Here is a 14,231-nt window from a genome sequence, read left to right as displayed (position 1 = left end):
CTTCTTGCCTCTCATCTCACGTTCTGACAATCCGTGCAGCCTGATGGTGTGTAAAGAGCTTGTTGCGTGTCACGTTTGTCTTCTGCGCGTGCCGAGTGTACCCTCCGTTCGTTTGCTCTTTCGGTTGTGTGTCTGTGTAACGTGAAACGCGTTGTCGTGTGCACCGTGTGAGAACCGCTGCGGTGGGCATGTGCTGTTTGAGGTGTGCTGGTTATGGGGGGCGCTTCAGGCAGGCAGGCAGGCAGGCAAGCAGTCACTGCCCACACGTACACTTTTGCCTCTTAGACCTTGTACGTCTTTTATCCTTGTGTGTGCAAAAGCATGCATAATTCCAGGGGGAAGAGTGGGACCTGGAAGTGGTCACTGGGTGTCCAGGATACGGCTGACACAAACCGATAACTGATGGATCGTAGGAAACACTTCGCTCCTCGTGTGCGCGTGTAGCACTGCCGCTGTGTTTTGCTGGCGAAGGTTTTGAAGGTGTGGGTGGGTGAAAGTACCGCGGCATGCTTGCAGCAGCTTTTGCTCCTTAGATAGGCCCTTAAGCCTCGAGGTGGCGAGACATGTCGGTGGCGGCAAGGGCAAAAGCTGCGTGTTGCTTTACTGAAATAAGTTGTTGTGCTTTGCCTTGGCTTGACTCTGCACATAACGTTGACAGAGAATGAAGTGTTGTTGTTGTAGACGCCAGGAAGGCGCGTACGTACATACATACGTACATACTGCCCTAACGGATGAAATCTTCCGCGTAAGCAACACATACATATATAGGTGGAAGAGTTGCAAACTGGGCTGATGGATTTGTTGTGTGCGCTGTCCGTGTTGTCGTGGTCCATGTTTCAACAGCCATGCGTGTTTCTGCATTTTGTGTGTGTGTGTGTGTATGTTGTGGGCCTCTACCCTGCCCTGCAGCCGGCGCCCCTTCTATTATAGTGCCACAGGGGCTGCCTCGCTCTGGCAATGCATTTAGGCCCTTCGCGTCTCCTTGCGTGGAAGGGGTGGTGGTGGTTTTCAATCCTTGCGTCGGTCACGCAAGCTGCAGGTTTATTACAGGATAATACTGTTGCATCAATCCTTGCGACCTTGTAAGGGCTTATCACGGCAAATTTGAACAGTACTTCAGGTCATGCACGCGGTGGTCGTTGCATTTCCGGGCGTCTTCGTTAATTACTCCCATGGTTTGGTGTTCCTTCTTTCTTCATGGGTGAGGTTTACTCGCTAGCAATCCATAGACGGGTATGAGTGCGTCTCACATGTTATCCATGTTAACGTAGATTGTGTACGGAAGCGGCCGCCGCCACGCAACCAACGGCCGCATCATACCCCAGCAGAGTACAATGCTGCCTCTCGCGCTGGGAGACCTGGCTCGCGGCCTGGGAAAGCCGCCAACTGAGTGGCACGCACGTTGTGCCGCACTGTGCGACTCGCACAGCGATGTAGGCGAGTGAATAGTGAAGCCTGATGAAGCAGTGACAGGTTTCGTCAAAGTCACAACAGCAGGCAGAGCGCGGCTAAGCTGCCATAAGAATCCAACCACACCAGCGACACCACTCAGCAGTAAGCGATGATGGTAAACATGACAGCAGTTGTGTGCTCGCACTCACAACTACTGGAATCACCCTACTAGCGCATATACGGCAGCTGAAAAGAAAATGTTGCGGCATGCAAGCCGGTTACATTTCCATGTTCTCATAGCCAAAGAATGCGAGAGGAAGCCAGTACGAAAGAATACGCACGCACGGTCCGTGCCACGAGGCGCCGGCGGGTGATTTAACTTCCCATGCTTTACAGCGCACACGCACCCGTGGGGCTGCACAGTAGAATGGCGGTCAGCCAGCAGCCGGTTAGATAGATGATGGTGGTGTCCTGGTGAAATGTCCTGAAAACAACAACAAAGGAAGCGATGAGGAGACACCGAGTTGGTCTCTCACAAGACCCGCACCGTAGCTTTCGCTGCCGATTTGTCGATGGTTCCATGTCAGCCAAACCGTCGTCATACATACGTCTACCGTTATCACCACACGACCCGCACGGACCGGCCGTGCTCATCTTCCGCGCACTGACTGCGACGCAACGCAACATCCATTACGTAGAAGTACCAGTATGATGAAACGTACAACTGTTCGAGAGAGCGCTCTCGATCTGCGGCTGGCAAGCAACCGTATGTATGCGTGTGGTGTCCAGGGGAGGGGGGAGGGAGTCCCCATGCCGTCGACCGTGAAAGGAACACCGTGTAGGACAGCCAGCATGGCCTTGATGACCCTAGGAACCATGCACATGAGGAAGGATGCACTGATTGCGTACGCCCCACCATCTGTTGTTCGCTGTACGTGAAGCTTACCGTGGCCACTCGCCGCTGCAGCCGCGGCTCTCTGCCTGCTGATTTTCGCTTGTCATTACCCTTCCCCGGCAGCGGCAGTAGACGAGCCGTTGGTCGATCTCACCGTGCCAACAGCAGCAGCGGCAGCAGCCATAGCAGTTGCAGCAGCCATAGCGATAGCAGTAGCAGCAGCCATAGCAATAGCAGCAGCAGCAGCAGCAGCCACAGCAGTAGCAGCACCCCCCCACTCAACCACCCAACTTCAATGTCAAGGTTAACGGGATAGGTTATACCCAACCCGCCTGGTGGTGGTCGTACCCCAGAATGGTGTCTGGTGATCTTCCGGGTGATTTAGCCATCCTGAGGGTAAGATACACACGTGTGGACGATACGCACTCACACACTCACACACGCTCTGCCAGGACAGGGCCCTTCCAATGAAGGGCTTTGTCTACGTCCATAACCCAGAGAGAGAGAGGCGACCCCGTCACGTAAATAAAGCAGTTTAAGTCAGCTGCCACTTGTTTACGCTAGAGCATGGAGCTGGGCCTAGGGCACAGCGCTTGCACCAACCCAGTAAGCAACTCGGGCGACGTCCCGCCCCCCCCCAACGCCGTCGCCACTTCCTCCGCTGCCCGGTACCCGGCCTCAATGGCACCCTCAATATATCCGGCCCACTCACTTGCAAGCTCTGTCCCGGCGAAAAACACGTTCCTACTTCCCTTCCGCCTGCCGCCGCAAACGTGATTCCCATCACCCACGCCTAGTGGCCTCCGAGCCGCCGCACCACCACTGCACGTCGCAAGCCCGGGAGGCATCAGCGCTGCGAAACAGCCGCGGCTATACGGCTCCCGTATCCAGTCCTTACTAATGAAATCCGTACATTCAGTCCTGGCGGCGGCGGTGCCAAAGTAATGCTCGTACTGGCGCAGCACTTGGGCTCGGCGCTCATGCTCGCGCAGGCTTGCGAATGTGGCGGCGCTGGCGGCCGTGATCAGCCCAATCAGTGCCGGGGCGCCGGCGACAGTGCTGGGGAACAGATTCGCTACAGGCCCTAGATCTTCCAAATAGAGCTGCCGTACTGCTGCCGCTGGCGCGGCGGCGACACCGCCGCGGCCAGAATCCCAGAAGCGCGTCTTGTATACAGCAATCGTCTTGACGGCGCTGCCCATGTACATCCGGCTGGCGACGGCAGCCTTGTCTAGAGGCAGCGGCGGACTCCATTCGATGGTCCCCCACAGCGGCGGCGAGATAGCCAGCACGACTTTTGAAGCCTGAATTCGTGTCGTACATGCACTAACTCCCGTACGATAAGCCACACCTGCTGCTGTGGCATCGAGTAGTAGCGGACTTGGTGGCGGCGGTGACGACCTGGGTGCGTTAATCGTGATGATGGAGCCCCGCCCAAAGCTGCCGCCACTGGTGTCGCGGTCAGACTGCCAAGCGATGTGCGTGACGGCGGTGTTGAGACGCACCTCCACGCCACCACGCGCCTGCAGGTCGCAGGCGAGTCGACACGCCAGCTGCTGCGCGCCGCCCGCTACCTTGAAGCTCTGTGCGCCGCCGTCGCCGTCACCCACTGCCGTCAGGCCGCCACACATGCCCAGGAAGGCAAGAAAATACAGGAAGGAGAGGTGTGCGGGTTCGGAGGCGGTGACGGTGCGTACGAGCAGATCCAGCTCCCGTCGTACTCCAGGTAGCGCCACGTGGGCGTCGAAGAAGTCCTGGACGCTCAGTCGGTCCCAGGCAACCGCATCAGCTCGAGACCAGGAGCCAGGGTCTCTGACGCCAGCAGCCCAGGCATCCAGCTGGGCGGAGATGTCGGCAAGTTCACGAGCCTCTTGGTCGGTAAGCGGCAGCGAGCTGCCGGAGTTGAGCATGGTCGTGCTGGACGACACGGACCGGTATCCCAACCCGACGAGGTCTGTAAGGTTGGGCCCAGATGATGATTGGGATTCTCCAAACCATGTTTGTCTGACAGTTTTGAGTCCGAGTTCGTGAAGAAGCGTCAGCGCGCGATGCTGCGCAGGGCCCACCCATTGGCCGCCCAAATCTACCGCATCGCCGTGAAATGGCACAGACAGCGTTCGGCCGCCTACCCTGTCCCGTGCCTCCAGGATCAGTATGGTGGATTCCCGGTGGATTTCGTGCAGCTTTTTTGCGCAGGCGAGACCCGAGAGGCCAGCACCAATGATGCAGACATCACACGCCTGCATGCAACTTTGGTTTTAAGTAAATATTCAGATCCCAGGCATATTGGCTATGTGGCAACAAGAGGAATTCAATGTAGCGCAATTGAGGAAATTGAGGAAACTAACTTCTTTCCTAGGGGCCGGCACTTCAAGTCGTTCGATGGTAACAATACGTCACATCTAAGCCAGAGCCACAACCTAGGACAGCAAATTCTAAACACTTTCAGCATTGATCACCGACTTTAAAACCATGTTACAGTATGTTCATCAGAATTAACTGCTATAACGGTCATGACTAACTGTGCGTGCAGAAGTCCGCGCGCGAAGCCCCAGCTTTCATGTATATTACTCTCAATACTGCTAAAACTGTTATATTATTCGGCATTTTGTATACGCATAAGGACCTCGCTGTGATGGTACATGGGTTTTGGACCAGAGGTCGGCAAATCGGTTTCTACGGCTGCGGGAGGGCATAATTTCGGTCAATAAACCTAAAAAAAAATTTGGCGCCTTCCGGCGCCAAAAGAGACAGCATTTCAGAGCTCCACGTTCCGTACACATTGCAGGCCGATCGTTTTACAGGGGGGGGACAAGGGTTCGTTGCCAAGCAAGTTCTTGTGCCATGAAGTTAGTGTCGCCCCCGAGCTATTCATCCTCACAAAGCCGACCGCATGCGGTTGAAGCGAGTTGAGCGATCCCAGTTCGTGCGGGAAATGGTGGCGTTACTCTCCTTATGTGTGTCGCAAAAAAAGCAGATGACCGTCGTCGAGCCCTGAAGTACATAGGCCCAGCTCTTGAAATCACCACCACAAGCGTCAGTCAGCCAAACAATGTCCTCATTGGGCCGCTCAAACCCCGGGGGGATACCAACGGCATCGATCTTATTGGTGGACTTGGTGCGCTTCCGTTGCGGCATGGCGATGGCATTGGGGGTTGGCGGGGGGCAGGCGTGTTGCCGGCTGCTGTTTGGGAGCGGTGGTGTTGGGGGTGGCGGGCAGGAGGGGTGCTGGTTTCTGAGTGGGACCGGTGGCGGCGGTGTTGGCTGGAGTGCGCCTTTTCTTCTGTGGAGGAAGGGCCACGGTGCTGGCGTTTCCGGAGGTGGGAGGTGGTGGTGCTGGGAAAAGTAGACCTGGAGCTTCACCGGCGCTGCCCGATGGCCCAAGTAACGGCTCTTCCGCCTCAATATATGTTGCTGGGAGCTCAGCAGTGGCTTTACGACCGGTCAGCATGCCGGAAAACGTGCGTTGTCGACCGCTGGAGATTTCTGCACGCGTTTCCTTCGTTCCCCGGCGAGATGCCGCCGACATGCCGCGGTCAGCAGTTAAAAGTATGCTGAAAATACAAGCAATATGATGAAGATTATGTATAGGATAGGCCACATAGGACCAATATCTGGTATGCCAAAGTCCACAATTGACCAAGTCAAGCGCTGCGGCAGCTGCAAGTCATGGGTACAGACGCTAGAAATGTAATAATTTATCAGTGATAACCGTCACCGAATTGTGTAGAGGTGGTCGTGACATTCTTTTACAAAGTCAAACACAGAGTTCGAGTCCAGCGCGCGGCCCTACGGGCCGCAATAGAGGCTGCAAATCACGTCTTTTGGTCGAATTTTGGTCATTTGGGTCCCGCAGCCGGGGCCTTAAGCCGAATTTCGGCTGCGGGTACTGTGGTACGGACAGTGTTCGGGCCGAAACGGAAACCTGCCGAAACGGAAACCTGCCGAAACTAGTTTCGGTGATTCCGGCGAAGAGGTCCTGGTTCTGCGGAAATGCCGAAACTAGTTTCGGCCCCTTTCGGCTAGCGCCGTACGGCGGAACCTACTTTGAATAGTTTCAAAGTGTAGGCGCGTTGTGCAAGGCTGCGAAACTCTGCGAATGTTGAGTTTATCTTATCAATGTCTCAGACAACTTCCGTTGTCAGTGCAGACACAGATTCGGTCAAAAACAAGGGCGGAAGGACCGCTGATCAGACCGTTTGGGCTCACTTTGAGAAGAAAAAATATAATGCAAAGTGTAAGAACTGGACTATCATCTGCAAGTACTGCCGGACCGAGTCCAAGCAAGGGCGCCTTCAGGAGATGCGCGTCCATATCGCGCAAAAGTGCGCGGGACCCGTCCACCCAAGATGGCTGTGAGCAGTGGTATGGAGGGCAGATCTTCAACCTGGTTCAGCGGCCCCCAACCACCAGCAGCTTCATGTAAAAGTTTCCCTTTGCGCATCCCAACATCAGACGCCAGTTACATAAGAAAAATGTCAGTGAATTCAAGCTTTAATCGCAGATTAGTAACATTATGGTGCCCCGGAGTGCCTTCGGACACACATGAGCAGGTCCCATGAGGCGCAAAGGCACATAGGGCCCACGAACAACGTTTGCATACCATGGACGTCATAAAATACAGCATTTTCAGGGTTTCGGCAGGTTCCGGCAGGTTTCGCAGAAGGGTCCAAAAAACGGAAACTATTTCGGCATTGGCAGTAAGGTTTCGGCCCGTACACTGGGTACGGACCCGCAGGACCCACCGGATTTGCCGACCTCTGTTTTGGACTGGTGCATGAATCCAGCGTTAGTCCAAACTGCAAATAAATTTTCACCTGGGAGTAAATCACGGTAATGAATTGAGGATATTTCAAGGATGATTCCTGTAATGAATGGGATCATGGACAAGTCAGTAATGGTCAAGCTTGCGAGCAATGGGCCAACCCTGAGCATCAATCAGCAGACATGTGACCTGCTTGCTGATCCTGGTTCAGGAAACGGTATCCCTCTAGCACTGGGTTTGAGGACGACACGAAAATCCCGAAGCGTGTTCCGATGCCTGATGGGAGTAGCGAGTTAACCGAGTGTCGAATTGCGACGGAACTCGCAGCGATCCGTCTGCGTCGATTCAGCCTCATTCACAAGCTTAACACGTTTTAAACCCCTGCACGGGATAACGTGTCCCTACTGCCTGGCCACTACTAACGCCCCTGCTCCCGGTTGTGCTGGGTTCGCGTCTCGTGCTTCCCGACGCGCGAACCCTAAAACACCTTAAAAATGCCAGCACAGCAGCTCCTCCACCTTCCATCACTGGCTTTCATGCACGACCAGGACAGGACAGAGCATGTAAACGTCTATACTTCCGCACGAAATAGCACACACTAGAGGCAATGAAATCTCCACACTTAGATTTAGATGAAAGGCCCCGCCTGCACAGCTGACAGCACCTGGGATGTATTTCGTTGAAATGAAACATCCTGTGGAAACATGAAGCATTTCTTCTGTGTCAATACTTTTCATTTCTTCAGGGAAAGTCCAATGCTCTCTGCCACACTATCTATGCAACGCGGCCCCTCAAGCGCTACCTGTGATACTGCTAGCTGTCCATCCAACGGTCAACTACCAACGTAACTTGCAAAACTTTTGCTCGCACCAGACAACACACATTTTGGAAGCATTCTTGTCCAAGCAATCGCCCATCAAGCTGCCATGAGCACACTCGCTCCCAAGTAATGCCCCTGCTGCTCAGGAACATGGAACCCGTACTAGGATCACATATCCGAGGTTGCTCTTGTACCTCATCGGCCATCATGCAACCGACTCCACTAGGTTCACTCCTCACGTTCTCGTCTCCTTGCGCATGAGGAGACATACATACACACGCAGATGGTCAGCTGCTACATTTCGCCTCTTCGGGGCAATGCGTGGCCAGAGTGGCAACACACTCGGTGCCTTCCTATTGACAACGCTCCCCCTTAGCGCGCCACCGTGCCTTGCGATCCTGCTCACTCCGTCTTGTTGCCTCCGTTCTTGCCGTTCACCGCCATGGGCGTTGCGCCTCCAGGTCCCGTGGGCGGCTTGGCTGGGCGCTTCTGCTTGACAAAGGAGCCCAGCACGTTGACCACCACCATGACGATGAAGGGAAAGTAGTTCACAGATGCGTACGCTTCCATACTTGACTTGTAGTCCAGGAGCTGATCGGGATGGGGTAGGGCAATATGCAGGGTGTGACGGCACACGTGATGGGTATGGGTTGAGGCTGGAGCCACAGAAAAGGCGGACTGAATCAGCAGGAGCCCCTCGGTAATGTCGAGACGATTGGTTACTTCTAAGTTCAATTAAAACGGGCATTACCGACAAGATCGCTGTCGAGGTCACGAGGGTCTCGGAACCAGATGATCCACCTATGTAATAGCGGCCGCAACGGGAGGGAAAGATAGCAATCCCACACCCCAGAACAGAATGTCACCTGGAAGGCACAAGCCATGTAGTTGAGCACGAATACGGTCCAGATAATCTTGATTGCTCGGTATAGAAGATGTTTGCGAACAACGGCCGGCAAATAGGCCTCCGTCTTGTAGACAATCTGCGAGAAATCAGTGCCGCGGACATGACTGTTTCCCAGTTCTTATTATAGCATTACCAGGATGACCCGTTAACCCAGAGTGACAACAAGAGTCGAAGAAGGATAAAACACGGCAATGAGCAACGACGATACCTGCACAAACGCGTGGGGCCCCCGCCCTACTGTGCACAACACTCTCACGCAATTGCGCCCCAAACCCACAAGCCCTCATGCAGTCATGTGCTTAAAATCCGCGCCGGTCGCCGAGACGTACCTGCGAGAAGAAAATCCAGACTGCCGTACCCACGAAGAACATGAGGTAGCCCGGGTAAAGCCCGTGCCATATGGCGCTGACGAGCTGTGTGAAGAGGAGCGACTGGAAGCCGGGCTTCCTGTTGCGGGGAGCCACCCGCTCGTACACGTACCTGTGGTGACAGAGACACTTTGCCTGAGTGTGATAGGATGGCCAGGAAAGCACAATACTTGCATGGTCCCCCGTCGTTGCTCGCCAACGGTGTCTTCAGGTCTGGGTCTCCGCGCAAAGGTGAACCCAGATTCAGAAATAGCCGGATAGAAGTGAACCCAGGATAGACAAGGAGACGCGTTTCCACCCACGGCAACGTTGTTGCTCCCTGGATAGTTGACTTCTAACCATCGTTCAGGCAAGCAGCTGTTGTCCATAGCAAGCCAACATGTCCTAATGAGAAACTCCACAGAAATTATATTTGGCCCTGCGCACCGTCGCAGGAAGTTCCCTGTGCAAATGTTCCAATTGAGGGGCACGTTGCGGGCGCTGTCCGCCAGCCACACGCCCAAGAAGCTGCAGTTGCGACATCTCCCCCTGCGAGCCAATCAGCACACCAAGGCGGTTGTTCCAGACTAGGTTCAGGCTGGGGCTCTGGCCACAGGGGTATGAAGCCGCAGGGGTATGAAGCCATAGATGTCATAGACTCGGGTTGGCCGATTGCCTGCTTACAGCGAACCTGACCATAAACCTGACAGTGGAACAAGTAAAGCCCCCACGTTCCGCCAATACACGTATGTGCACACGTATATTTGCACGCCTGCGCCAACCCGCAATGTCCGCCCCTCAGCCGGGCCCATCTCATCCCGCCCAGACTCACCACTGCGCTTCACCGGTCGCCGGGTCATAGCCCATGAAGTCCAGGCCCGCAAACACGTACGACGCTTCCGTAATCTTCCAGCTGAAGTAGTAGCGCAGCTGGTATACGAGGCCGATGACGCAGATGGCGGCACACTTGATGATCAGCGGCTGGCCGTAGTACCAGGCGCTGTGGTAGTGATCCATGTCCCAGCCGCTCAGCGTGAGGCCCAGGTACACGCCCATGTGCCAGAGACCCTCCAGCAGAGCCAAAAACCCGTGACCCAAATAGTTTGGCGCAGATCGGCCGGCGTTAGGAGCCCAAGGCTGCGCGCGACCCAGGACAACACAGCGCAGTGGACGGCAGCGGGCACAGCACACAGATAGGTTGCACGCACCGTTTCGACCGTGTTTAGACTGAAGCTGAATGGTGTGGAGCGGTGCAACAGTCTGGATTGCAACAAGTCTGGGACACAAATGCCCACGTACACATAAGCTCATGTGTTGAGCATGTAGTAGTAAACTGCGTGGCGTGTGCACTGGCGACAGTCGGAAAGCGAGTGTCTTAGTGCACAGCTGTGTCCCAGTGAAACGGGCTAGCAAAGGCCCACGCAAAAAATGCAACTGGCCGTGCCGTTTTGGTCTGGATTGCCAAGCAAGCTGCTGTGCGCTCCTACTACTCCCGGCTCCTGAGTGGATTAATATCTCTAGGCGCGAGTAACGTAATTTGGAGCAAGCAACAGTTAACGCCGCTGCAGATGCGTGACCTTATGCGCGGACTTGGGTCTTGACGCGCCGACGCCAAAGTTTGCATCGAGGACCAGGGACGGACAGGGTGAGGTGGCTGGCTCTGTGCGCGTCTGTCCCAGTGGAACGGGCTAGCAACGACCCACGAAGCGTCTGGTCGTGCCGTTTTGGTCTGGGTTCCTGTCAGGTGCTGTGCGCTCCTACTACTCCCGCCCACCGCATATCGGAATCGCGGGTGCGGGTAACGTTATTTGGAGCACTGCAAATGAGGCCTTTTGGTGTGATTGGCAGCAAGCCAGAACATTCCAAAAGCAAACATTCGATTTCCGCACCGGTAACCCATATTTCCCTTCCGAAAGGTTTGAGCTATGGAAAATATGCAACTCTGGAGTGAAAAACGTAGCAGGAATGCCGTTAGATAGGAAGGTCCAACCCTCCGCATGCACAGCAATGTCCCAGTGGAACGGGCTAGCAAAGGCCCACGCAAAAAATGCAACTGGCCGTGCCGTTTTGGTCTGGGTTGCCTAGCAAGCTGCTGTGCGCTCCTACTACTCCCGCTCGCCAAGTATGTGAGCTTCGGGTGCGGGTAACGTTATCCGGAGCAAGCCTCTTTGCAAGTACAAAACAAAACAACACCAGGCAAAGCGCACAACGACCCGTACAGGACACAAGCATCGCTGCTATCCGTTGTCTCTTAGAATGTACAGCGCGGAAACCGCCAACACCATGGTAGCACCACGGGAACCCATGCATACATCGCGTCTGACCGTGCGGGTTTGCGCACAAGCTCGCATGTGCCGGGATGAGGCTGGAAACCTTTACGCGCCTGTGGGCGGCCCTGCCAACTGTTAGCAGACGGATTCAGATCCGTAATGCCCTACACGCGTGACGAGGCAGAGAGCGCCAGGGACGCAAGGCTAAATTTGGACTCACCCCTTTGAGCTCAATAAACTCCTTGTATTCGCTGAATTCAAAGAACGGCCCCGCCAGCAGATTCCCCAGGCCGAAGAGGTACGACAGGAACTCCAGGAGAGTTGGAGTGGAGACCAGCTGATGGGCGGCCTGGTAGGCGCTCAAGTCCTAGTAAAAGGGAAGGTGCGAAACGAGTCGTGACTTCTTCCTTCTTTCAGTTCTGGCTTACACAAACTCACAACGAAGGTGTAACCATTATTTGTGCAAGTAGGACGCCAGCTTTGCGGGTTAACCCCGGGGGTGGGTCCTCCATGAAGGTTGGAACGCGAAGGAGGGCGTGGCGTGCTTGCCAAGGGACAAGCGACACAGGCACCCTTAACCTCATAACCGTACAACAGCAATTTGAGGGGGATGCACCGAACAACAGTGGAAAGCCCGAGACAGTGTGGCAAAAGATAAGCTGCCAGCGTCGGATTCCAGCGGATTCCATGGTAGCTCCCGGCAGCGTACCTCCTTGTTCTTACGGAAGCTGTCCTGTCGGCAGACGCAGATGGACACCAGCTTGAGCACAGCAACCATGGCGCCACCTACAGGGGCCACGCTTGTTTGGCGTTTTGGTCGTACTGTAGCGTATTGTGCCCCCTTAGACAAACACAGCAAGACCGGAACGGCATGAACCCGGCGCCCATCATGTAGCTGAGAGCGGCCAAGTTCCCACCTGTGAAGTCCATGTTGCCTGTCTTCCAGGACTCCCCGCTTGCATTCACTACGTGTCTGTCAGGAGCACCCAATAGGAGGCAGAGCGGTGCGGGGCAGCTTAGTTCCCTCCGTATGCTCCAGCAATCGTGGCCGAAAAATGACGACACGGGCATCCGGGCCCCTTGGTAGACCCCACCAGCAGTCCCGCAGTGCGTACAGCAGTTGTTAGGCCGGACTAGCATCCGTGTCCCAATTTAATGTACTTACAGGTAGATGAGGTAGGGAAACACCGTGCACCACGCTACGGCACCGGCTCGTCGCGGCGCAAGGTGTAATGCGAGATAGGCGGCGACTGCCATCGGCAGAACGTGTATGATGCCACTGCCAAACGGGTAATAGATAATGGCTACGCCCGTTACCAGAGCATAAAGGTGTCGCACTGTGTAAACAAGGACAAAGATATCACAGTAGAGTGAGCTGAGGAGTCGTCTGCACATCAAGCTCAAGGGCGTAACGTTGCATCAACAGTACTTCGCTGCTTACACGTCGTATTTCTGAGTAGCCGAATTCCAGCAACCAAGAGCACCGATGCAAATAGCGCAAGCGTGAAACGAAATTGAGAGAGACTTAGCCCGGTTGCGCTCGACAGCTGTTCCTCCCAGGCCATATGCGGAATTATGTTGTGTTCAGTGGACAAGAGCTCTTGGAAATAGAGATGCCCTTTATATATCTGCTGTGTGTATGGCTCTAGGTCGTGAAGGAGCGGTCCTACATGACTTGCTGCGATTTGGCGCGCCTGCGTCGCCACCGCCTCCATTGCTGCATGCATGGTAATTACCAGATCTATTGAAGAGCGACCAAGACTGGCGGAGTGAAAAGGCCCTGCATACAAGGGCACACAGTTTGATCTTGATAGCCGACGTCCGTAATACTGGTACAATGATGCTGAAGCATTGGAATTGTAAATACCTACACCCAAGTACACAATAATATTGTCTGTTCTTACAGGAAAGCTTTAAATTGTTCGTCCACCTTGTCCCCCGTACGAACATGCAGTACGCTGAACTCCCCGGCAAAAGGCCCAAACGTGCTAGAACCCCACTGGTTCCATCTATATCGATCTATATCCCTGCTTGCACCTCATCTCACTCGCGTACGTTAAAACCCCTCCAATGTGTTATTCCCCACTTTATCCTACCCGATGCCATCGTAGGCGCAAAGGTCGACCCAGCGCGGGGCCGAAGAACGAGCAGGTAGTAAGACCGAAGTGCGGTCACGCATATGTCTCAATCTCCCGACCCCTGGGGTTCATTCCAACCCCATGCAATAGTTTTAAGGTGCATTAACCGTTTGCGCGAAGCGACCCTCGCGGATAATATCCCGGAGGATTGCAATCAAACGCTACACTGTCCTTCAAGAGGTGAAGCTGGAATTTGGATTTTATTGACGGGGACATCAGTGAATATGCTACTGCTCGCCTATGATCCTGCGTGCGCTTTGCCTCTCCCCGTTGCCTATTGTAGGGAGGGACCTGCTGCGCCCCAAGTCCGTATTGCCGTCGCCTTGTGCTGTGCCCTGCATCACTGCATCAAAACCCCAAACAACCCAGCCGAAGCCGCAGCCAGACAGCAAAGGACCAGGTCAGCGCCAACTCAGCACCAGATCAGCTCCAAAACCTGCCCAGCACAGCTCAGCGAAGCCAAGCACAACACAGCCTCAGTTCATCTTTGTCTCGTGATGTGTTGTCTATTCAACTTGTGTGACTGTACAGTGCGCTGCCGCCCTTGCCCTGTCATCAGCCACATTGAGATGCAATCCATCTGCATACCCTTACGCACATGCACTCATATGGCATCTGATGAGAGGGCTCAGGCGCGCACGGCGTCTGGTCTGCTTCCTGTATGGCATTTTGCATCATTGTTCGTCATCGTTAGTGT

General features: G+C 54.8%; 2 protein-coding genes across 2 annotated transcripts; both read right to left on the bottom strand.

Annotated features, from left to right (window-relative positions):
* Positions 1 to 2,847: 2,847 nt before the first annotated feature.
* Positions 2,848 to 4,533, bottom strand: VOLCADRAFT_60905 (uncharacterized protein; the record flags this gene model as incomplete). Its single annotated transcript, XM_002950731.1, has 4 exons — positions 2,848 to 3,039; positions 3,079 to 3,617; positions 3,738 to 4,125; positions 4,216 to 4,533. The coding sequence occupies 4 exons, from the start codon at positions 4,531 to 4,533 to the stop codon at positions 2,848 to 2,850; spliced, it is 1,437 nt and encodes a 478-aa protein (XP_002950777.1).
* Positions 4,534 to 5,164: 631 nt separating this feature from the next.
* Positions 5,165 to 13,051, bottom strand: VOLCADRAFT_120919 (uncharacterized protein; the record flags this gene model as incomplete). The annotated part of the gene is made up of 13 exons (XM_002950730.1): positions 12,838 to 13,051; positions 12,562 to 12,733; positions 12,314 to 12,369; positions 12,106 to 12,182; positions 11,617 to 11,763; positions 11,451 to 11,560; positions 10,335 to 10,359; positions 9,959 to 10,263; positions 9,574 to 9,675; positions 9,109 to 9,259; positions 8,739 to 8,855; positions 8,279 to 8,463; positions 5,165 to 5,471 (listed from the first exon to the last, which is right to left on the bottom strand). The coding sequence occupies exons 1-13, from the start codon at positions 12,959 to 12,961 to the stop codon at positions 5,165 to 5,167; spliced, it is 1,878 nt and encodes a 625-aa protein (XP_002950776.1). The 5' UTR covers positions 12,962 to 13,051.
* Positions 13,052 to 14,231: the final 1,180 nt, after the last annotated feature.

The sequence above is a fragment of the Volvox carteri genome, assembly GCF_000143455.1.
Source record: "Volvox carteri f. nagariensis unplaced genomic scaffold VOLCAscaffold_20, whole genome shotgun sequence".
NCBI lineage: Eukaryota > Viridiplantae > Chlorophyta > Chlorophyceae > Chlamydomonadales > Volvocaceae > Volvox > Volvox carteri.
The sequence above is the reverse complement of the archived record's forward strand: the minus strand, read 5'-3'. Positions and strand labels throughout refer to the sequence as shown.